The 25,581-nt window shown below is 42.6% G+C and overlaps 1 protein-coding gene across 1 annotated transcript in view; it reads right to left on the bottom strand.

Moving 5' to 3' along the window:
• LOC139346703 (sodium/hydrogen exchanger 9-like) overlaps nt 1-25,581 on the bottom strand; it is a 66,361-nt gene that overhangs the window by 19,412 nt on the left and 21,368 nt on the right. Inside the window, exons 8-12 of the mRNA XM_070985924.1 lie at nt 24,337-24,442; nt 20,807-20,895; nt 19,527-19,640; nt 16,280-16,391; nt 15,157-15,310 (exon numbers count right to left, since the gene is read on the bottom strand). Coding sequence (XP_070842025.1) covers nt 15,157-15,310; nt 16,280-16,391; nt 19,527-19,640; nt 20,807-20,895; nt 24,337-24,442 — 575 coding nt within the window. The remainder of the gene's footprint in view (nt 1-15,156; nt 15,311-16,279; nt 16,392-19,526; nt 19,641-20,806; nt 20,896-24,336; nt 24,443-25,581) is intronic.

The following is a 25,581-nucleotide window of genomic DNA, read 5'->3' as shown; positions in this document are numbered from 1 at the left end:
TTGGGTGAAACTAAACAACCATTAAACACATGCATGCCTCAGCACAGGAGGGACAACTCAACAGGTCAAAATGCAGCAGTGTACCTGTATGTTGGATAGGATGGATGGATGGTTTGAAAAAAGAGTGACAGAGGCTACTTACATAAAACCATCCCGCAACAGAAGAGACATAATATCTTGACAAACAAAAAGACGGACATTTTGCAATTTGCAGGTAACAAAATCTGCCTAGCAGTACCTGTAAATCTCACATATTGACACAATAATTTCAGTGGTGGCTCTTGACAAATTTCTCAGGGGGGGCAACTGCTAAGATGACCCGTTCAATGAGTAAAACAATAATACATAAAAGTCAGATAGCTAACTTTACAGTGTTACATTGTATTGTTTAATTTGTTTTTCCTGTTCAACCACTAGATGGCAACACCAAACGTGAATTGTACATACTGTACAGTAGTTTTGAACGGTTATTCCCGTAATGAAATGATGGAGTGCAGTTGCTAGCCATGTTGATCTTGCAGTCTCCCGAGACACATGCGTGCTGTGAGTATCTTTTTTTTTTCTTGTTTTTTCGAGTATGAATAGTCTGCTGCAAAACGTTTAAATACGGACAGTCGGGTCCCAAATCCTTCACCCTTTTCTCGTCCACATCCGACCGATGAAAAAAATGTAGTTTCACGTAGAGAAACAATAAAGTTTTCCTTTACCACAGTCGCCATCCTTCCTTCACAGTCTCCGCTAGCCATCTTTTTTCTTCTCTGGAAGTAGCTACAGTTGTGGCACGAATGCTTGCTGATGGTGGTGCTGATGCTTTTGTTTATTTATTTCATATTTGTTAGGTTTGACTAATTCATGGTTGATTTTGGTAGATATATAAAAGAGTCAATATTTCACGGGAGGGGCGGCGCCCTAGCGCCCTCTGTTGAACAGCCACCACTGAATAATCTGTATCTTGCTTGTTTAAACCTTAAAAAACGGACAGATATGAGAGTGAAAACGATCGTCTCATCTCTCAGCAACAAAGGGAATAAGCACGCTTCTCAAAATGTCAAAGGCACAATACTTTTCATGGCAATGTGGCGACTAAGAATAAAAAGTAAAGAAAAACTAATGACTTATTTTAAGCAATTTGCTCATTATTGCTGGTACAGTACGTGGGTTTACCTAGCTTTTTCAACTGATTTGCTTTCCCTCTATTAGGATCGTACTGTGCTACAAATATAATAAAAGTCAGTCTGTGCCTCTCCTACATTTTCTCATTGTATCAACTCCCTCCACCATGGAAGCTGACAGCCATCAATGTTTCAAACAGTGTCAGTTCTTTTTAGCATTTCAGGTGGATCCCGGTGGATAGCCAAGGACATTTGGGAGCAGAGGCTGTGGGAGCCAAAGATATTATTATCACACAGAATTCATTTCTCTTCTCACAACTTTCACCTGGATGTCTCAGCATGACACAGGGAAATGGCCTAAATTTAGTCTGGTGGAGTTAGCAGGATACGGAGCGTGGCAAGAACTGGCTGGATAACAGTCACTGCCCAAGAGGAGAAAATGTGCAGATAACACATCAAACTAGTACCATATTTTCTTTAATACACATATATATATTTAGTGATGGCTGATTTGTTTTTAGTAGCAAAATGAGTGTCCATTTCAGCAACAGTATCTCAGTAAAACCATGATACATGTATATATATGTATATACACACATTATACACACACACACACACACACACAACCCTAACCCTAACTCCTATTTGGAGATGAAACGATGTGAAACAATGCTAATCCCCTACAGACATCAGTGCTTCCCTGATTACTCACAGAAATGGGAGGTGAGTTATTACTTTTGAAGAAAAGCGCTCCAACAACCAGGTTTGGTGGTGCAGATTTAATGACCTTAAGGAACAACAGCATTACGTTTGACAAATATATCACCAGGCAGATATATCGGCAGCTTACACGCTCAACAAAAGTAAAACTTTCAAGACTGGCATGGAAACCAAGCCATGCAATGCAAGAGTATAATGGCTATTCAAATGCCTTCCATGGACTGGAACTGGGAAGAAATACTTTGAGGAAATGTAAGCAAATACATCTTGCATTTACCTCCTTAGATGTCTAGATTTTCTCATCAGCAAGAACTATCAATGATTGTGTGGAAGTGTAAGCCGTGCACAAACATGGACATCTATGCCAAAGTCTCTCACAGGCAGTCCGGTCCTTGCTGAATTGCTCTAAAGCTTCAAGCTGTTTAATGACTGTTAATGACTATTAAAGTATTTGATGAAAATACAGTAAAAGGCTGCGGCATTACTGTGCGGTGGTGTGTGTGGGCGTGTTGTGTGTTTGTGTGCGCAGCGAACTGGGAAATCATGATAAATACGGTTGTGGTCACTGAAAAGCACACAACTTCAAAAACAAGATTGTTGATCAAGCTTTCAAACACAGAACTAGTCTGATGGCACTTGCCTGTGGGTTTATTTTGACTGAAAGATCACTCATGTTTGTGGCACAAAACAAATCCTCTTACATGGCTTTATTTCTCCTTCCTTTATTTCAACTGCTTCAGTGATATGAAATCTATTGTTTCATGGCTGGCTCTGAGGAGTGTCTTGATGGTGTTTGGTTGTCACATCTGGGAGGTACCATCTCTTTATTGTGGGGCGGTGTCTGCTGACGTCAGCTAAATATATTGTGAAAATCTCAGAGGAAGGACTTACTGGTATGTGGCTTAACACAGCAAGGCAGTTACAACAACAGTAGCCTGTTTATTGTGTTATATGAGGCACTGGGCTAATTGCTTATTGCTTCCTGCTGTAGAGCTGACTGGAGGGCTTTCCTTGTCTTTTTGAAGGAAAATGGGATACACTGGCCTGCTTTAGCATTTCTGGACTGCAACTCAGGCTGAATAGGGGCATGTAAATTACACCTGCACTGCATGGAGACTTTAAAAAGGATGACCACGGTGGGAATGACTGCGGGTCGGACAGATGACAGTAGTGGCGCAAGGATAAGGAAAGAGTATTGCTGTCCGTCTGATGCCATAGCAGCCAGCTGGTCTGGATGACCATTAGTTGAATATGTCTGACAAATCAGATGAAGCGTCAAAAAACTGCCTCATACCATCCAGGCATGGAGCTAGTATGCTGTCATGTTTATAGATGTACGGATGCATGTGTTGCAGCTGCACAAGTGGTCTCTAATCAATCAAATTTTGGGTTTGGACAAGGTTATCATCACCCGACTATCTCCCACCTGCTCATTCATCTGCTGCCTCATCAGCCCCTCGCTCTTGTTCACACACCTTCTTCACGATGCTGCTGCTGCTGTGGGGGATATTGTTCTCTATATGTAGGTGCTGATGAAATTTTGAGGGCGAGTGGTGAATTATTTAAGAGGCAGGATTATGAAAGCAGCTTCTTGGCGCGTTGCTAGCGGGTATGAATCGATATGAGCCCTCCCCATCACCACCACTAGCACCACCACCTCCCCCCCTTTTTTTCTCCCTGAAACCACAGACCCTCTGAACAGAAGTCCAGACACATGGCCACAGGACACGGCAGACTGGACAGCCAGATGCACTGTGCCTGCGTGTGTAAGAGGCTCGATGAAATACAGTGCATGAGAAAGCCAGTTAGAAAGAGGATGGGATTGTGTATCTGAGTGTGTCTATGTGTGTGAGGCAGACAGAAGGGCTTAATTCAGACTGACCACATCCACAGGAACAGATGGCCAACTCAAGGCCTGCCAAGTCTATTCTTCTTTTACTCTGGTTCTGCCTGCAGGCGGGGGTCTACAGTCCAAGTCAGAGGGGTTAGAAAACAGACAGAGGGCCACACACACAGATGTAGAGCACACATACACACAAACCTACATTTCTGTGGGTCTGACCCTTAGATACGTACCAGTTACATAACATTTTTGCACAGTTGCCTTCATTGAAGATTTGATTCCATGGGCTTGATTTGTGCAGTGCCAATGCTCGGAGGCTTTCAAGACGGAATAAATGACCATCTTCCAGCATTCGCTCTCTCGTTTCACTTGATTGTCTCACCATGAGTTGGTCTACATTCATTTTTCTCTCGGTAACACACACACCACCTCTCTTCTCTCTATGTGTGCCCATTCTGCTGAACCATTAAATCTGCCTCCGTTTTCTCATATGTGTATTGGGAGTCCGTGTTTGGCCAACGCTGTTGTTCTCTCTCTGGCCAATGATTTCCTGCCTCAAGAACAAGCAGTTGGGACCAAACAAGAACCACCTCAGGGAGCGTGAATTTCACAGCACCGACCAAAGGAAAATGGACGAGATTCAACCTTGCGGTGAGCTTAACATTCAGGGCAGAGCGGATCATCATTCACGAGAAGGACAGAAATCATAAATGGCTCACGAGGAGGGCACAGTGTTACCTTGACGAGTACCTCAGTTTGCATGTGCCTTAACAATGACGGTGGAGGAAGTTGCCAAACAAAGAAAACAATAAATCAGTGTCTAAAGAGATGAATGCATCCTCTCAAGCTGTTGACCTTAAAGGTTTTTTTTTTTCACAAAGTGGGTCACATCAGGTGATCAGACAGGTTGTAAATAAACTCTCAGCTTCACCAAACTTAGTAGGAAGTCAAAATAAAAGCAAACATTAAAATTATTGCAGTACGATGAAAAAACAGACATAACAAATATAACAAATAACCTGCGGCTCATTTGCTGTGTGTCGTCCCCTCTCTCTCTGCCCCCTTTCCTGTCGTACCTTAAGCTGTCCCTATCATAAAGGCTAAAAAGCCCCCCCCCCCCCCCCCCCCCCCAAAAAAAAGACAAATACTGCCCAACTAGCCATTTTTGTGCAAGGGATTCCTGCTGGGATTGGGAGGAGGGAGAAGCAGCTCCAGCAATCATTAGATTTTAGTGTTATACATGTGCTCAATAATTAATACGGCCTTTGAAGAATATTCTAAAGATATAAATGACCCTTGATAGAAAAGGTTCCCCAACCCTAGTTTACGACAAAATCAGTGAAACCAATGGAATTTTTTTGTGCTAATTAGCAAATATTAGCACGCCAGCATTCTAAGCTACAATGGTAAACATGGTGAACACTGCTCTAGCAGGGCTGTTAAGGTTTGAGCATTTGTGCTGAATCATCACAGAGCAGGGGTCACAGTGCATACAACCACACGCAGGCTACATGACATGTAGATTGATGCACGAGCTCTGCGAGGATACTTCTAGCCGTATGTCGTTAGCAACATGTGCTGAGGTTAGCAAAACAAGCGAGCACAAATCAACTGGCGGAGCTGGAAGACATGTCATGCAAATTAGCTGTTTGAACAATTCAGGTGCAATACAGATATTTGGGGGTGTTTTGAATGTTTAATATAACCACGGTGGAACCAACTGCACAAGCTATATTCTTTATTACTCTTTCTGTTTTTGTTTTCAGTTTTATGGGGTGAAAGATGCTTTTCAGTTTAGCCCGTTGTGACCTATTGCATTTTGGGAGTGTTTGTCCCGTGTTTGCACAGTGTAATACAGAAATGTTTGACATGTTTCCTTTTTTATAATGAAAGCAGAACAGAGAAGTTGCCAGTGGGGAAAATGCTACCTCAGTCGCCAACTCGGGGATTTTGTCTTTGACACCTGCACCACTGTCTGTTAAGAATGAATGAAGAGCAACATATTCTCGTGCATTTTAGTTTTTTCCCTGCTCTACCAAACTCGAACTGAGTCTTGACTCCTAAACATCTGTGTACATTGTCATTGTGAATATGTTAGCATTTAGCTAAAAGCAGCACAGCCTCACAGAGATGCTAGACTTTTAAACTTGGTGGGCTCAACTTGAGTATACAACCTGCCTGACCTCGTTCTGCTGCATTCTTGTGTCAGCGATTAACTTAGTGAGTAAAATGTTTTCAGAACTGGGCGGAATGAAGGCCACAACAGTGACAAAAACACCCTGAAGTTTCTTTTACAAGCACAAAAATCACCTTGATGTTATGGATTTTTCAATCTGTTCAGACTGTCTCTCTCCTTCCAGTTTTCTGTCTCCATCCTTCCCTCCAATGTTCTTTCTGTTAATTCTCCACGAGGCAGAGGGCTTAAATTATAGAGGGCTAAAAATAATGGCTCTATAAATAAGAGGTGCCCATTGAGAGTGATTGAGAGGCGAGGTCGCTAGGCAGCTAGGGATGCTGGCTAAGTTGGATTCATTAGTGCCCTCCACTTCCAAAGAGTAGCCCCCACAACTCTCCCACACAAACACATGACACCGTTTCCTCGTAAACAACAAACACTCACAAGCTGATGCAGTGCCGCTAAGTGTGTTTCGAACACACTTTCTATCTCTACCTCTGCAGCTCTCTGCAGTGACGCAAATTTAGCCCCATCAGTACCATCCATCAACCCTCATTACCAATTTCCCACTCCCTCTGAGGACTCCACGCAGGCCACATTCTTAAAGCATTGTTCATCCACCAGCGGAGTGGAAAAATGTGTGTGCATGTGCATTTGTGTGCGTCTGCATTTATGCATGTGTGAGACAGTGCGCAGCAGAGGCACCCCGTGTCTGTTTTATTATTCATACTCATGTGTGGATCCTCTTTCAGCCCACAGACACCTGCCAGAGATACACACTGCACATACTGATGTTCTCGCTATATTTTCTCTCCAGGCTCTCTCCCTCTCTGGTGCTCAACTGAGACATTCTTTAGACAATAAACGTAAAAATACTCCTCAACAAACCATTTTGTGTCTGTTTTGAATACGGTATTCATGCAAAATTCCCAAGCTCGGCATTTAGCGCATCTATCCGCCCTCATACACCCACACACAGACACACACACACGCACAGAAGAGGGCACTTTTATTGCCCTGATGCTCGTTTTAATGGCCCTCCTCCTCCCTCTCCGTATTGACGTCACATCCATTAGGCCGAGCCTCTGGGCCTTTTTAGTGGAAGCTGGAGCACAGGACTCCAATGTACGAGACCCCCGTCCAGAGTCAATCTCCACCTGATAAACTCGCCGTATTGGCTGATCTGACAGACGCGGATACCACGGCAATCTGTTCAGTCTCTCTGCACACCGCCACGACTATCAATCCACTGTGAGAGGAAACCCATTGAACTGTGTGTCAGAGAGGAGAGCAGAGTGTGAGCTCTCAAGCTCGCACCTGTTTAATGTCTGCGCGCGCACGCACACACACACACACACACACACACACACACACACACACACACAGGAGTGTCGATAGTTGAGCTGAAAGAGGACTATCTGTATCTGGTGCCACAGAGAGTAACCCTGGCAGGCTAATGTGAAGAGATAACATTTCACATCTGATCAGCATCAGAATCATAATTCACTGGCCTTACCCAGCATCCATCTCTCTCACGATGTGCCCAACAGCAACATCCTCAATTAGAGTCCTACTTATTCAGTGAACAAGCCTCTTTTCCTGAAAATAGCACCAAAGTCTCAGCAACACCCTACAACCCCACAAGTCACACTGACCGACTCTTTTCCCCTTCATGAATATAGAATGAGTGTGAAGTACAGAGGCAACTTCAGCCTTAGAAAAACAGAGTTAGCTACACTTGAGTGGTGACAATTCTGTGCTGCCTGGCGTAGACAGAAGTGGCAAATGACAGTTTGGAATTGTATAGATTTGGAGCCGAGAGCCGCCGTCGGACCAGTACGGGCTGAATTTTGATGCAGAGCCTTTTCCCTGACTGCTTAAAGAAGCGTCTGAAATGTTAAAATGAAGCTCAGTTCTTCAACACTCTGGAGACATAACCAATGGTCGGTGCAGCTGGCTGAACTTGCAGGGCTCCACTGTGACTTAGCATTGCACATCTAAACCTTGTCGCCAACTGGAGCTGAGCTCAATGTAATGAGAAATGAGACTTAACGCGCAGCACTGCGAGGGAAGGAAAAAAATCACCCAAGGAGGAACAGAGGAAGAAGAAAAGTGAGGAAGAAGAGAGAGAGGGAAAAAGAACTGCAGGTTGTTTTGATAAATAACGGCGACAAAGTGTTCTGGGAACAGTATTATAGCTCCAATCCATCAGGCTATATTAATAATGAATGCGTATTGTAGACATAATAACAGATGCACTTTGCTTGACAAATCAGGCGAGACAGTCACCTGAGTGCGTTGATCTATTCCTGAAAGAACAAAAGAAAATATGGATAATTTCACAAGTTTCCACATTCAGAAAGTTACTGTACGACAAAGTGCGACTCTGGAAATGACATTAGAGAATATATTACATTTTCAAAGGCAGACAGAAAAGCCTTTCTCCCTGTCTCAGTTCCAAAGTCATCCCTTGCTGTAGATTAGTTTTAGAATTCACATGTCTCTTATATTTTCCCATTTCCTTTACAAAGCAATCGCTTTGACTGGACAGAATAAAGAATATACCAATGAAGGACGGAGGGCTTTTTTCTCTTGCTCTTATTGTCTCCTTTCCTTATCATAGAGGCAAACCTATGCAGGAGCCATTCATCTTTGGAGCTTTTGAAGTATCTTCCATCCAATCGGGTTGACGTCTTTTTATTATGGGTAGTGGGTATTTCTGTTGTGTACATGAGGATATGTGGATGACTTTCCTGTCTCCTTCAGTCTGTAACGCCTATAGATATATCACAAGGGAGGAGGGGCGTGTGTGTGTGTGTGTGTGTGTGGCCCTTTTCTTGTATTACACACCCCCCACAATTGGAAAAATGTTATCACAGCTCTACAGACAGACAGATGCCAAAAAAGAGTGAGTGTGTGTGAGAGAGAGAGCGATAAGAGGTCAGTGGGGCATGAAGGAGAGTGAGTGACATCAGAGAGATGGTTTTTCACCCGTCCATCTGTCCACTCAAAACAAACAGGCCACTCATTAGCAGGGCTCCAGCTGTTACGTCTTAGCCTCCAAGTTTTGAACACTGCTCATTTATATGAGCGTGCGCACACACACACACACACATGCATAGAGATGTACTACAGCGGAGAGCAAGGCCTCCTGTCTGTCCTACACTAGTTGCCCTCCAGTGGCCACCATGACATATTTTGAAATGAGACCAACTGTAAAGGGGAAACAACTTGCATGTGAGCTCTTTTCTCGTCTCGATCTGTCTTTCCATCTCTCTTGCTCCGTGGAGCAGCCACGCAAATGAACAGGACTAAGAGTGTGCAGCCATGCTGGTGGCTCTGTGAGGCTGTACATTAGGCACTGCTGTGTTTTCAGCTTAATGCTAACATCAGCATGCTAACAAGCTCACAGTGACAATGCTGACATGCTGATATTAAGCAGGTAAAATTGGCCAGCCTGTTAGCATGCAAACATTAACTAATTAGCGCTAAAACATAGAACGACTTAGGCTAATGGGAATGTCATTAATCTTGACCATATTGAATCAGCCTGATGACATTGTCATATTAAAAGTCAGGGGATTATTAAAGTCATTAGCATTTTTCCTCTGTGAACCTTAAGTATCTGTAGCAAACTTCACAGCCACCCAGCCGGCAGTTGTCAAGATATTTTGCTCTGAACCAAATATGACAACCTGCTGGTGATGCTAGATGAAAAGTCAGGGGATCAGCAAAGTCAGCAGGATTCATGCATCCTGAACAAAGTTTCATGAAAATCTGTTGATTAGTAGAGTGGTGGACCAACAAAGTCATCCATGAAGCCAAGCCGCTGAAGCGGCTAAAAATCTACAATATGCGCAGTATCTGCCCTTTTCATGACATTAAGGAAGCATGGAGAGCAGATCTGTTGTTCAAATGCACAGCAAAGCAATAAACTGCAGTGAACACAGAGCGGGGACGAAGATAAGGCCAAAGACCTTGTGATCGCTACTCTACATGTACAGCTAGGGCTACCACTAATAATAGATAAGCACATGTTGTGCCAAAAGCAAAATAAAGCTATTAGTCTGAGCTGCAGTGAGGAAAAATAATGATATTCAAACTGAAAGGGCTTGAAGAGGACATAACTGGCCAACGCTCAAAGCCTAGGGGCCCAGACCGCTCACTGTGACTGGGTCTCAGATCTCCCCAGGGGTGCCCTGTCACCTCCAGCCCTCATCAAAGTCAAGGAGGCAGACTGACGAGATTGAGAACCGGCAGTGTGACATAGCATGTGTGCGTCTAAGTGCTCGTGATACTGCCTGCACATGGAGTTACGCAAGCAAATGAAAGAACAAAGACAGAAACAAACACTGAAGAATGGATTTAAAACACCGTGACACGGCGCCATGCGGTATAATTTAATAATGTTGTTTTTCAGGTGATTAGTTGCAAGCTACTGTCGATTTATGACATTTAAGAATTATCTATACAGCTCATTAGTCTATAATATGAGCATATGACTGATTCTCAGATTTGAATTAAACAAGTTTAATAAAAAGCAGTTTGAAAAGTTTTGATTTTAGCGGACTTCAGAACAGTGTGCCGGCAGCCTATAAACTAATACTACACCACTTCAAAGACTGCTTAAGCCTTAAGGAGAGATCATATCAACACATATACCAACAACAAATAGTGGCTCTGAACACAGAAACAAACAGCAGACTATTTTCCATGACGGTCTAAAGCTGGAGGCACGGATGCTGGCAGATTGCCACTTCCATATGGCTCGAGGCAACTTTTTACCACTTTTTGCATGAACAGCCTTTGCATAAGGTGATGACATGGACAAGCAAAAACCTGTTCAATGTCACACAAAACTCTTTTGTGTATGCTGCTTCCGCCTAGAGAAGCCGACTGGGATTATTCTTCGAGACTGAGTACAGCAACACAGGGCTATTTCCAGAATAGGGGTGCTTGGCAAGAACCATAAAACTTCTAAAATGGATATACTGTATAAAATGTGATCACTCCAAAGATTAAATGTAAGATTATTTAAACGAATCATATCCCATAAATCCTTATATATGCAGAATGTAAAGAATATACATATTGGTGAAGTTGACATAATTATCATTTCCACAATTCCACAGCATTTTGAAGTTGATAAAAAAAGTACAACTTTTCAGAACATATTAGGCTTGCCTTTCATCTTCAATACATACATAGTGTGCAGATGGAAAAAACGAGTTTAACTGATTGGCTATAACTGGAATCCACTCCTCTGCTGATAAAGTATTGGTCATACTGAATGATATATTCATCCTGCCCTTTTCCAGACTGTGCTGCACTGCACGAAGCTTTCATCTCTGGACATCAAAACGTCAACATAAGTTGGTTGGTTGGTTGGTTGAGTTTGCACTTGAATAATTGATGTTTACTTCTACGTTATTATTATTCTCATAATATCTTTCACTGTGGACATTTCACTCCAGTGGGTGTAGTCTGTTTCAAAGTTTGCCTTTGCCATGCAGAGTAAAACACCCACAAAGCGACAAGAGTGTGGGTTTGTACATGGGAAAGCTAAGGTCTCCGGAGGTTCGACTTAAGCGACAAGCGTGACAATGCAGAGGAGAAAACGAGAACCAGAGAAAAGAGAAATGACCTTTATCCAGTTTCATGGTGAGTTGTGTTTAGATATATCAATAATTAAAATCAATTGGACAATACAGGAAAATAGTATTTTCATTTCTGTAAGCAGTTTAGTGTAAATAATCACTTTACATTGCGGCGGCATGATGAAACTATCAAGTGTGGGCAATAATGTGCCTTGAAATTGAGACTGAAATGCAGGAGAGGCAGACAGTCTAGGCTTTAAAAGCACATTTCGTCTGGTGTTCTGAAGCCTGACCGAACAGCCAGCTGACTGACACTGAGGGATGTTTTTATGATACAGTTCTCGTCTGGTTTGAGCCTTAACAATCTACCTAAACATGAAGCACATGCATATCACGCCGCAGTCTGACAGACAGCTCACCTCTCTTAACTCAGCATGCATTTGTGAGTGTGTGTTTGTATAAATGTGTTAGCGGCCGTGAGAGTCTTAAGATAGCGGAACAGTGGAACAAACAATGCTGTCCTATATTTGCCATGACATGTTTTTCCTTTGAGCCTCAGTTGCAAAAGCTCAATTTTCTTTCCGCCTTGAGTTCTGGTCCCACTTTGTGGTCGGAAACTTTCTGTTCGTGGGACTGTTATTGTGTTACACTGGGCACCGATAGTGATGAAAGCGGCGTGAATTCAAAGGGAAATTCAATAGTGCAGTCAGCTTGTCTGTTTGTGCATATGACCTTTTGCCCACTTCAGTACCTTCAGATTTTGCATTTGAAATCACTGGCAAAGTAGGTACATCAGACCAAAAGAAACCAAAAATCATCACCACTTCCTGTCTACAGCCTGTACAGACGTGCCTGCCTTGCTGCACCCACACACACATACCCAACACCGCATTATCTGTGATACCAGCTTTCTTGAACAAATTTCACAAAGTGGAAACAAAAGACATTTTAGTGCCTGCTTGTCTTTTATTTGATGCCTGCAGTTGTAGGTCTTTTGAGGTAGCTGGGGTAAAAAAAAAAAAAAAAATACCAGAGTAATTTCACACAGAGTACAACTTTCAAAGACTCCTCCACAAAACCATTTCAAAGATGGAATGGAAGTTAAATTTGCTCCAGGTGAAGAGATGTAATGTATTATTCACCAAAATGAAGTCTTTCAAACTTACTTGTCCCTCCACTTCACACAGTCGGATGAGGGAAGGGAGATGAAGAGGGAAGTCGAGGTGGGAGTTTGGGAAGTGAGGAAAACAGAGCTATTCTGTGAAACATGACAGCCCTGAAGGGTCGACACAGCGTACTGTGATGGGCTCCAGAGATGGAATGACTACCCACAAAGACAGCGGTGCCATGGGGATAGAAACGCAGTCAAAGGCAGGTGCATTATTCAGGACAGATATCCACAGGTACATGTGTGCTGTACGCACACACACATGCAAGGAGGATGGGTGTGAGTAAAAGTCAAGAACTGTGACTGTGTGAAGGAAAAAGGCTTCCCACAGTGAAGAATGTGAAGATTTGGACTTATATCGCATGCTGGTAAAAATGGTAAATTTAATATGAGTTGAAATCCTGAAGATTTCCGTCCTGGGTGATTTGGCGACACCTGTGGTTAGTGGTGGTACAGCAAGTGTGATTTAATACTCCAGGTCAAAAGACTCCTCGAACAGCTGCTGTCAGAAATAACTGCAACATAAGAGCAACTGGTGTATTTGTTTACAGTGCAGTCAAACTAGTTCAGACTAAGTCAGGCAATAAGTGGCCTTGTTCCATCATTCAGCAAGCAACTGTGATCTGATTTTGTGCTGCAGACAGCAGATCACAGTGAAAGGAGTTAGTTACCTTGCTGAGATGTCGGAGGTGTGCAGGCTGTCATCTAACAGCTCACTGTGGCTGCTACGTCTTGTTACGTTACTCCCAGCAATATTTCAAACACAAATCTTTGAGATTAGAACTTTAAGCCTATAAATACGTTGGTGTTTCATTACTATTCGGCTGCACAATCAGGCACTATTTGCTAATTTAAAAGCCCTGAAAGCCAATTTTCTCAAATCAACACTGATGCTATTTTCCTTGATACATTTTCTGTACGTGGGTTTGGTTTGTGTGTTTCAAGTGGGCTGAGCTCTGCTGGAGAAAGCTGATATCACAAATATCCACCTACCAATCAGAATTTAATAATATAGGAATCAGACAGTTGTTGACGTGTTGGGTTGGTTGCTTTTATGTTACAAGAAGGAGGTTTTTTTTCTAATTTTAAGTCTCCATCCTCATCCACCATCACCATGTGTTATTGTTAGAGGGAGTGTTTGTGGGTGTTTAAATGCTGCCACTAACTGTATAGGCGGCGTAACAGGGCAACTAAGAGCTTAAGAGACAATAATTGTAAAAGCATTCGTATTTCATGGCTTTAAAAATGACTGGCTACTAATAGTGAGTCACTCGACTTATCCACCAAATTTCACCACCGTTTGGAAGTTGCAATGTGCAATCTAACACCCTGAATCCTTACACAGTTCAGTCAGGGCAAGATCTCCTTCAGCTGCTCAGCTGACACAGAACAAGAGACCCGGGCTCACGGACACGCATCCAGTGCCCAGGGGCATTTTACAGAGATATTGGTTCTTTGTCTGGTTCATAAACGTTAGAATTATAATGAAATGAAGCTTATTTGGCTGTAAAGGCTCAGACAAACAACTTGGCAGATTGGATCACCAAAGCCAATCTGCAATTCATTAACAATAAAGCAGCTCCAGGTTTTGTTTCACATCACAAATTGCTGCATTGTCAGTGTTTTGCAGCTGAGGGAGGGCTTGTTGATAAAAGGGCCAGGGCATGCACATTTGGATATAATGGATATTCTTTCATGTTTTTACTGAATACAGTTTATAAATGTCCATAATTACATTTCCTTTGAATTTTTCATAAAACTACTACTACAAATAAACTTTATCGTTTTTATTGAACTTGATTTTAATCTTTTTTAAAACCAGGTTCTTGTTTCTCATCAGTGCCTTTATTCACTTCCTCTATTCTATTTTTCTTGCAGTCACATTACGCTTCACTGACAGACATGTACACACACACACATCACTGAAAACCGCTGGAGATTCAAAAGTACTGCCTCGAAAGACTGTGGGAGTCAATTATACCACTGCGATCTGGGCCATAGATTACACTTTAATAATATAAGTATCTAATTACTGCCTTGCATCCTTCACGCCTCTTCTGCACTCCTTAGTCATTATCGCCCACTGGCCTGGAATCACAGATAGTACACAGACTTTAAAGGAAAAAACAGCACTCACTACGCGTCCTCACCATACAGCTACAGTTTACAGTTTTGCATGCTCGGGTTTACTGCGTAGTAAGCTGCATTTTAATGCTATCTCCTCTGTAACATGTTTCCAAGGACCTGTAGACCTGCTTTGCCCTGTGCACCAGCTGTGCAAGTCACTAATAGAGGGCAGAGCCGGAGCAGACACACAGAGCTAAGTGTAGGGCTGAGCAGCAAGGGGAGGAGGGAGAGGCGGAATTCAAACATGCAGGGAAACGCTTTACAAAGAGCTGTATATTTAATGGCAGTCTAAGTAAGCCGCGTCTGTCTGTGTGCCTTTGAGACACAGAGGTGGAGGAACGAGACGGACAGCTGGAGGGATGTTTGACTTGCAGCACGCTGACTGTGTCACTCCGCGAGGTGTTAGCACTAACCTGATGTCCAGACAGCGCAGGACGGGATCAGCGGCCGTACCCAGAACCCAGATGGTGAAGCAGACCAGCAGCAGCGTGGTGGAGAAGATGGTGCGCCTCACTTCTGTGGATGTGTCCCTTGCAGCCAGGCTAAAAGCCACAGGCCCCCTCAAGCCTGAGAGCCGAGAAGACATGTCTGAGCAAACAGCTGGACTACTGCTATCTATCAAACCAGCTGACAACCATCTACCTACCAATCATTTGAGACAGGCAGGAGAGAGCTGTCCAGTTAATGATTCTCGCCATGGCTTAACAGATCTATCTGGCTATATGACCAGTTACTGACCAGCAAGCAGTCCCCAAAAACAAACTTCTAGATTGCTGTACAGTGGTGACATTGTACTCAAAGCAAATCAATGAGAAACAGATGGGGGAGGTGGCGGCGGCGGTGGTGGTGATGGTGGGGGAGCTTTGAAAAATAGCAAGACAAGGGCTTTTTACAAAGAAACCTTCTTACGTAAGAGGTAAAGTGGGTCAGGCAGGCAGCGAAACATGCTGCTGCTGCACTACCCTACATCACTGCACATCAAACATTCCTTTCTCCTGCATCATCAAGCCAGCCAGAGCTTCAACCATTAGTCTCAGACACTAAAGCGAGCCGATGCTTTATTTACTCTACTCCAAAATACAGCGACAAAAATAGAACAGGCTTGGAGTGAATTATTTTTAAAGAAGATGCTGACGATCTTGATTCATGCAAAAACGCCTTCTGAAATGAGTAAATTATCATAAAGCCTGAAGAAGGCATCCGTCTTTGTGTCCGTCTCTATGACTTAATTCACACACACACACACACACCGACTTAAATGTCTTCCACAGGGGACACATTCTCTCAGTATCCTCACTAATGCCATCAGCTGCAGGCAGGGAAGAGAGCAGAATAATTCAAGAGCTTTCGTAAGATAAATCAGGAGTGAAAGTTTTTGAGTTTCTTGCAGCAATAACAACACCAACCCAACATTAATCAAAACAGCAGCCAGTGATGTGCTTAGACATCATTTCCAGTGAGGTCCAAAAATGCAAAGTGTTGCTATGAATTAAAATAAACCACAGTTAAGAGAAATTAGGATCTTCAGAATGTCACCTGCAAACATCAAGAAGTGCTGGAAGTTGCGAGGTATCTTGGTTGTGCGTCGCAGGTTTAGGAGGAATGACAAGGGGTAGATGTTGCAGGCTCTTGATATAAACATGGAGAGCTGTAGCGAGCGCAGGTTAAGGAGAATACTGAGACACACTCACAGGCTAAAGTACACTCAACATGGTTTCATGGAAATACTGGAAAACTGACAGACCTAGAGAAGTATTTTTGGTCAGATATGCACCACTTATTTTTTCAGCTGTACTTAAGATGTTTGAGATGAAATTATTTCAGTCATGGTTCAGCAAATTATTGATGATTTCAGTAAATGTTTTGCTTTATTTATTGTAAGAAAAAAAAAAAAAAAAAAAAAACTTGCCTGGTTGACCTCACATAACCCGATCCTTTTAATATATCAGATAAAAATACACGATACACAAAATGCATGTCAGTTAATTCCAGACTAAATAAAAAAGAGTACAAAGTCGTTGTGAGATCAGGCTGTAAACGTAAAATATTTACATATGTGCACGTGCATAAAAAAGATAATCTCTGAATATTTTCTGTTTAGGATGCAAACACAGCAGTGTGGCACCATGCCGAGGCATGAAGCCAATCAGGCTCTGCCAGCTGTCTCTGCCCTCCACACACACTTTGATGTTTCACATAGGATGGGACTGAATGCTAAGTGTCCTGGGCAGCAGTTAGGGAGAGGATATCTGTACAATTATCAGGGACATGGCTGCCGTCCGGGATACACTTGAAATCTTTTGTCAAACTTTTCGACGAAGTTACTGCAGCCCCGTATAACCTCATAACTTCATATGAGCCTGAGTGCAGCCTGAGATCCTCCAGTAGGTTCTTATTAGAGGCACCAAAGTCAAGGCTATAAACCAGAGGAGATCAGGCAAGCTTTTTACCCCTTTAAAAAACTTTTAAACCCTCTTTGAATTTTGGTGCGTAAAAATCATCTATGCAGACAGGTACCCCGGCTTTAGCATCATGGGGAGAAGGGATTTTAGCTATTCTACAGTAAGTCCAAATATGACGCCTTGAATAATAAAGGGACCAATATCTTAGGCAGGGGACCTTAGTCTGACAGGGCTATTACTAAAACAGAGTCCCCTCACACCCTGCAGTCAATATTAGATCACATGCACCCTATGGATTTTCAAAAGCAATATCCTGCTCCAAAAAGCAGTCATTTCTCTTTATCAAAGGCCTCTGAGCTATTTTGAAAGGAGGTAATTAAGCACTTTCATCTCAGCCTCATTTCCAGTAAAGCCCAACTCTATTGTCACTGGCAAAGGCTGCAAGCTACGGCGATTAAAATCTACTGCGTAACCAAAGAGCGATTAACAGGGTTGAATCACTGGGGTTATTTCATTTTTATAGACACTTTCAGCTCTGTGCAAGACGACTTCGACCTCCATTTATTCCTGTTTGTACATCCGGGTCAGCTTCCAGTTGGTGTAGCACGCCAGACTTTTTTTTTTTTCACTCTAAGCTTTTGTTATGGAAGCACGATTGAGGACAAAGCTAAACAGGCTCAGTGCTCAAGTCAAACATTTTCTCTCTGGCAGCCCCCACACTGAACATAAGAGCACTGGAGAAAGAATCTGCTCGGTCGACTCTTTCTCTGGCTCCTTTGACCCTATGGTGGAAGATGGATTGTAATAATAATTGCTGGCCATCTGGGCACTGGACTGTGAAAGAACAACTCCTTGGAGTGTGGCCACTAGAGTCTCTCCTCAGGCATACGCTATGGTCATGCCAGCTCTCCAGCAAGGACGACTGTAGCTAGCAGTCCATTACTGCCCCTCTGTTGCCCTCAGGAAGGAAAGCTGATGGATACAACAACAGCTGTGGATGTAAGATATCTGCAATGATAGCATAACTTCATGATGAAGATCATTACGGGGCAGATGGCTTTTTGATAATGTAACTTGTATTGTGGCTGTACTGCAATCTGGTCTGCAGAGACTCCTGCCAGAAGAGTCATGTTTTTGAGTCTATGTGCAAAATATTACGTCTCAGAAGTGCTTCCTCTTTGATTCGGAGTATTTTTTCCCCCCAAAATTGACATTTACGTTTGATGTTTTAGATGGCTGTACATTTTTCTTCTGTCAAACTGCACTGAAAATACACGGGAAGTATGTCAGTGTAATGTCAAACTGTCTACCAGGGCTGCAGCTAATCATTATTTTCACTATAAATTAATCTGTCAACTATTTTTCTGATTACTCAATAAATCATTTAGTCTATAAGATGTCAGAAAATAGTGAAAACATGCCCATCACCACAACCTCCTGGAGCCTTGGTTGACGTCTTGTAATTGCATGTTTTGTTTGAGAAACAGAGCAAACTCAAGGATATTTAATAACAGTGACATAAAACTGAGATTAGCAGTAAATCCATACATTTGAGAAGCTTCAACTAGTGAAATATTGGCATTTTTGCCCGATATATGACTCAAATAATTAATTTATGATCACAATTATTTCAATTTGTTGTTTCTATATTTGGCAAGTAAATGCAAATAAGATAAATACACCACCAAACAACATCTTGCATTTCTGGAGAACAAAAATTATTATGCCTCACCAATTGCCATTTTACAATGTTAAAAGCTGTTTACAGTGGATTTCTCCTTTAACCAGATGGGAATATCATAAAGAGCAGCAGGAAACTCTTTCACTGGAGTTTCTAGAACTAATAAGATTTAATCTTCAACCTCAACAGGGATACGGTGCTTAATCCACGACAAATTAAAGTACTGTAAGCTTATTCCAAACAGACAAACATCTTTATTCCACCGAGCTTTGCTGGAGAAGAGAAAACAAGCAGCAGAAACAATAATTAAAGACCTATTTAGATTTCTGTTTCACAGGCCTTCCTCAGAGTAAAGCCTGCATTGCAGCATCTTAATCTGCAGAGATGGTGATCATGGGAGACCAGCTGGATGGCATTTGCAGAGCTCCTCGGATCAAACCTGTGCAGTTTAAGTGCTGAGGGGTTTCTTTTAAAGGACTAGGGAAATGACTGCACTGCACTGCAGCAGAGAGGGAAGACAGAAAACAGGAAACTCAACTCTGGTCAAATAAGTGGCAAATGATGGCAGATAAGGATTATGACAGAAGGTGGAAGAGACAGATGAAAAAGCAACACAACACCATTTCTGGGGTCTGAGTGGGATCCAAAGGCAGCACAGCAGGGTGTGAAGATGTTCCATCATGTAGGAAATAAAGGATACAAATGCCCCAGAAATGAAGAGGGCTTTGAAGACATGGTGAGGAAACGTCAACAATATGTATCCCATGTTGCTGAAGATGAAAATCTCCCCCAGGAAGTTGAAGACTTCAAAGAGCTGCAAATTATAAAAGGGATTGAGACGATCAAGGGGGAGAAGGTCATTTGAGATGGGGAGGGGTTTGGAGTGGATCGTGTGTGCGTGTGTGTGTTTGTGTGTCAGGGGGGTGAAGGCCATGAAGTGGTTATATTTAGCACCAGGCATGTTTTTATTCTCATTTTTTTGTTACATTTTTTAATTTAAATGTAAGCATGTAAAGAATGAAAAACAGCTTTCTGGATTTTAAAGGACAGCCAATAATTACAGGACGTTTCCGGGTAGATGAAAATTACAACTCATCAATGCAGTCTTACAGCTCCTGTATTGATCAAGGTCAAATGAAAGAGCTTGGATGTCATTTACTGGAGAGGAAAATATAATCGGAATCATTTTAATAAGGCATAAGCAACGCGTAAGAAATCAAATATTAATTAAGGTCCTTATGTTGTATTTGGATTCAATTAGAGCAGATATTATGATTTCATTAATGATTTATTAATTTCTGTTTTTACCAGTTGCACCAGCTTTGATTTAAAGCTTTGATATAAAAAGCTATCTAATTGAATAAGTGTACCTTTTCCCTTAAGAGCCTTCCATTGCAAGGACAAGAGACGCCATGCAGAAAAATATTTGTCCTTCCTACCAGCGATTCAACTAGTGTCTGCATACGCTAAATCACTTTGTCTTTTGCTTTGAGCTGCAGCTGCAAGTATAAATCATAGAAATGTAGATAAAGGCATTCTGCCAAGTAAACACAGTGCACCATACATGCGCATTGCCAATCCACTTTATAGGGAACGGCTTCAACTGCGGTGCATAAGCTTTTAAAAGGATCCTCTATGATAAACAGTTAGCTCCACTGTGGCACCGATAATGAATAATAAATGCATAGATGAGTATATGAGTGTGCTTCTGATTTATTTGCTCCTCTGTGAAGCTTGCCGGTACAGTATGACCGTGTGCTGGACTCCATCCGTGCTTAGCCTTTTAAGCAGATAGCTGGAGACTGGCCTCCCACACAGACACCCACTGGACAACCAGAGCACTAATGGCAATTAATGATTGCTTGCGCACGCCCGCAAGACACATACGTTGGCATCAAAAGGCAACGTGAACAAAGTGAGTTGACTGAAAAATGCTGTTTGAAAATAACAATAGGCCTCAATCATCATCCATAAGCCTACCTGCTTGGTCCTGGTCCTGCCCTCAGAGGATAAGTTGTGAACTGTGTACCTTGCCTGGCTCAAACCACAAAACAGGACCGCCACAATACCTGAAGAGTAAACAAACATAAGTGCAATTCATGAAAAGTGAAAAAGGGAAATAACCAATAAAGGGTTAAACATCCATGATATCTGTTAGCTGAAAATGTGAGCGTTAGCATTTTGCGGACAAAACACTCATAGACAGCAGGGAGTTAAACAATGTGCTGCATCCAATTAGTACAAAATATGCAAAATCACTTATACATGCACGTATTATGTAATCAGGCCGTGGGAACATGTATGTTTGTGTGCTGGTTAACATAGAGCCATGGGGCTTCTCATGTAGAAAATATGCTGTAGGAGGCTCTTCCATCACAGGAAAATGATCTGTGAAAAGAGTCTTTATCTGCGTGGTTCAACCCAGCCTTTTTAAAATCAAAGCGACTGGGGTGAGATCAACAGACTTCCAGTTTAGCTCAAAGACATGATTCTTAAATTAAAACCTGGCAATAATGCCTAACATGGGATAAATATTCACAGAAGAATGCATTAAGAGTTGTCCTTAAAGCCAAAGAATCCAACTGAATCCTCCTGGGTGCAGCTACTTCTGCATTGGAGTACTGTATAAAGTATGTGACACCAGAACAGACCGGCCCAACCCTGAATCCACCCATTGTAATGGTTCCAGTGAAGTCCAGCTGTATAAACAGCTTCATCATGTTCTGTACGACCCAATTCAAGCATACGACGTTACTTCCATCTCTACTCCAGAGACACAAAGCTCTGGGAATGATAAATGCTAAAGAATGACATCATTACTGCAGATCATGCCAGATGCAGAGGAGCAGAAATTAACAAAAGGCAAACAAATGACAGGCAAAAGTACAGAAGGAAAAGGAGTGCAGCCAAAGAAAGGCGGCTTGATAGCTAGAGGAAACAGGGTGGAGGGAGTGATTAGGGCCCCTGCTGGTAAAGAGGAGGCTGGCTGGAGCGGAGAACAGGAATTTGAAACGCATAGCATGAAAGGCAGGTTGCTGCCTCACAGGACATGCTTGCTTTGTTGCAGAAATTCAATTTCACATTTTTGCTCCCTCTACTTTGAGAGAGAATCATAGAAGATGGAAAAATGTGAAATTACTGTGATGGGTTGCAATAGTTAGAGGACAGAGCTGGCAGTAATAAATATGGCAGCAGAGAAAAGATAGCACCTGTGATTCAAGCTGCTAAGTGAAGCCAGTCCATTACTCTCTCTCCACCATCCGCCTGCACACTAGGATGCTGACCTGTACCTGCACTATGCTTGCTCCAGTCGTCCCTGTTCGCAATGTCCTTTCCAGTACTGTTCAACAAAGTCTAATGGAGCATGCCAGCATGACAGATCTCATTTTGGTTCCATTTGGTTCAGGGCAAAGACACCCTCCTTGGTTTACATAACAGTGACAGAGGTAACACATCATCCACCATCCACATAAAGAGTCTTCTAGACAGGCACTTGGCACCAGATGAGATGCACCCCATAATGAGCAGTTTTGAGGGGTGTAAGATTAATGATAGCAGGGCTCCATGCAAGGCTGAGGGTCATTAGGCGCACCCTCACTAAACTCCAGCAATTAAGAGAGACAGAAAGAGCCTCGATTACCGAAGGACACCATGGAGGACTCCCATCGCTCACTGGGTCGCTCTGTATGAGGTGCTGCTTCACCCCAAATGGACCATTAAAGGCCTTTGCACAGTGTGGCACTCCACAGATTAGTTCTGTAGGGTTCAATTGTGTATCAGGCATACTGAAGGTGATAAGACTCCTTTTTAGGTTACTGTGAGAAAAAGAATTAGCATCAAAATTTTAATAGTACTGTGGGTTTGAGGTCAAAATGAAGTATTTTTTACTGTTAGGACAGTAAACAAAAGTTGTATCTGCACTAAAAACAACATCTTCATGCTACAGACCAAAAACATAATGACAGAAAAACAATGCACACAGGCCCGACTGCAATAACTTCATGAGTCACAAATCGTGGAAACGGCCAGCTTGTCCAAGCCGTGTTTGACACTTTTCAGTCTCCCCTGGAAACACGTCCACTGTCATTTTTTTCTATTTGTAGCATGTCTTTGTAATTGCTCGTTTGTGTATTTGAAGTGTGTTGAGCATGCGTTGTCAAATTGATGGAGATATTTTCTTAACTTGCTTGTGTTCTGTCTATTGGCATTGGTTTTCTTCAGCTGCAGCGCTCGAGCTCTCTCTGCCACTGTAAAAAATACGAGGCTCTGCATCAGACAGTACTCAGGATCATTGCCTAGGCTGCGCTGCGGTCTGCCTCCCACACTGGACAGCAGAGTGGTGTACTTTATAGACAGGGCATCTGGGTCCAATAGACAAAGGTTATGCGATTTCATTAAAACTGTCTTCTCCTCCTCCACAGGCCACAGGGAGTACTGCCAAATATGAGAGAGCTCTACAACATCAGCTGAATGAGTGCAATCCCTTTGACACAATCAGGGCAGGAGGAACAGCAACACTAATGCATGCATATGTACACTACATTCAGATTTCACAACCGCGTTACAACTGGTCGACGAAGAGAGAGACGAAGACATTTTCAGGCAGCTCAGCCAAGTAATTGTTGTTTTCCAAACCCAAGCTTCCCAAGATATCTCTATGAATCAGCCAAAGAGGAAACAATGCAATATCTATCAGAATCAGAAAAAGCTTTATTGCCAAGTACGATTTTACAGATACGAGGAATTTGCTTTGGTGATATAATAAACAATATAATAAAAAAGCAACCTCTCTTTGGTGAGGACAGAGAAATATAAGGTCATGTTAACCTGTTTTTACATAAGACCTGAGAGCTTCTTGACTTTCAAGCAAACCTGTGCATACAGCTAGGAGAAGAATGCTATTATGCTATTATGGCTTGCTGCTATCTGTGGTGCCATCTCCAAACTAAAAGGCACGAACATGCTCAGACAGGGGAGGGTGAACACCATTTTAAAATGAGTTATGGGGGTTGAGCCCAGAATGGGATTGGTACCTGCAGTTCCCTGTAGAGAGGAGATGGTATAATACTTTCTCATCTGTACATTATTGACTTGCTACACTGCAGAGGACTCTCAGAGGGTAAGGTGTGCTTGTGTATGTAAGGGAAAGGCCTTCATCTAATGCTGGTGCGGGTTGGATGCCACGAAAATTCAATTTGTTCTTGAGCAGGGAATTGTGCAGATGGTCATGTCCGGACAACGCAGAATGTGCGCACATCATTCCTGGGTTTGTGGAGCACCAGCAGCCACAGAGACACCTTTTAAACAGGAGAGCTTTCCAATCAAACAGCTGCTCGTGCCACCGATACGGTGCAGCGGTGAGCAAGTCGGTGCATGCAGGTGGGAAGGGACGCCTGATGGGAGAAGGGCGGCAGTTCACTGACAGGATTCGTATTCTGTCTGACCTTGTCGTCACTCAACGCACACACACACGCATGTACACGCATGATATAAAGTCATAAAGCACTCACCTGAAAGTCCACTGGCTTCAGCTGTGAGGAAGCTGCTCCAGGACAGCAGGAAGAAGACTGATGTTTCCAGCAGTGGATTGTCACACAGCCGAGTGAATTTGGTGAGGTGGAGAAAGTTAAAGATGTACGAGAAAATAATCATACAGTATCTAATGTCAGGCTGAAAAATTAGCGAATTCATATTATCATGTTTACTAAGCCAAACTGCTGCCATTGCAGTGATATACCCCAAAGATTCTTGGAGGAAAGAAAAAGTTTGTAGTTTTGACACAATAAATCTTGTACAGTGATGTCAGGTAGGTTTGGTTGGGTCAGCGCAATGGAATATTAAATCATCGATCTTTGCTAACTTCCCCTTTCTTAGCCTCAGGCGTGCATAAACTATTGGTTATGACAATATTTTTAAAACAAAAATATGTGGAATTATCAGCCCTGAGAATCAGATAATCATCGATATCGGCTGAAAAATAAAAATCATATCGTTCATCCCTTGGATTTAACAATACTACACTCTCGGAACTGCAGCTGCAATACAAATTTATTACTGTAGCACTCTTCAGTCCGACGGTTTGCAGGCAGAGAGGCACTGCAGTATCTGCAAACAAAAAACAGCTGCAGAAGGTGCTCACTAAGCCAGGGGATCTGCCATGTACAGCAACCCACTGGGTCTTAATAAGATCTTTCCTGTGAATTCTCCAACAGATAAAGTCTACAGCCCTTTTTCACTGTCACACATGCCCTCTGGCAAAGCTTCACCATAAGCCATACAGTAAATACAGTAAGGACCACAAAGGTTGAAGCTCTGTATTTGTGATAGCCACACAGAAAATGAAGATGAGCAGGTATAGATACTGTAAGCATCAGAATTTTAGGACTGCTAATTGTTTACAGTTTGCTGGTCTGCGTTCCTGACCCCGTTAAATAGGCTGTTAGCTTGCAATAATGAAAACACCTCCCCAGGTCTGATTGTTTTTTGCAATTAACACACGGGTACAGTAAGTAATTAAAAGATAACTGAGGATCTCTATGTCAAAGTGAACCTCTTTAAGAAGCTACTGTTTAAAGAGACGGCACAAAAGAGCAGGCTGTTGCTGTAGTTAGCATCAGCAAAACCTAATAAATGCTCACTTTGTGCTTTGCTCGCGCCCAGAGATTAGTCACTGTAAATAAGAGCTGAGCTGTGCCCCAAACCTCTCATGACACATCCTCATTTTTCATCCTAAAGTCTTATTACAGGAAGATCAG

Source organism: Chaetodon trifascialis, chromosome 18 (genome assembly GCF_039877785.1).
Source record: "Chaetodon trifascialis isolate fChaTrf1 chromosome 18, fChaTrf1.hap1, whole genome shotgun sequence".
NCBI lineage: Eukaryota > Metazoa > Chordata > Actinopteri > Chaetodontiformes > Chaetodontidae > Chaetodon > Chaetodon trifascialis.
Note: the sequence above shows the minus strand (reverse complement) of the source record. Positions and strands in the feature narration are given on the sequence as shown.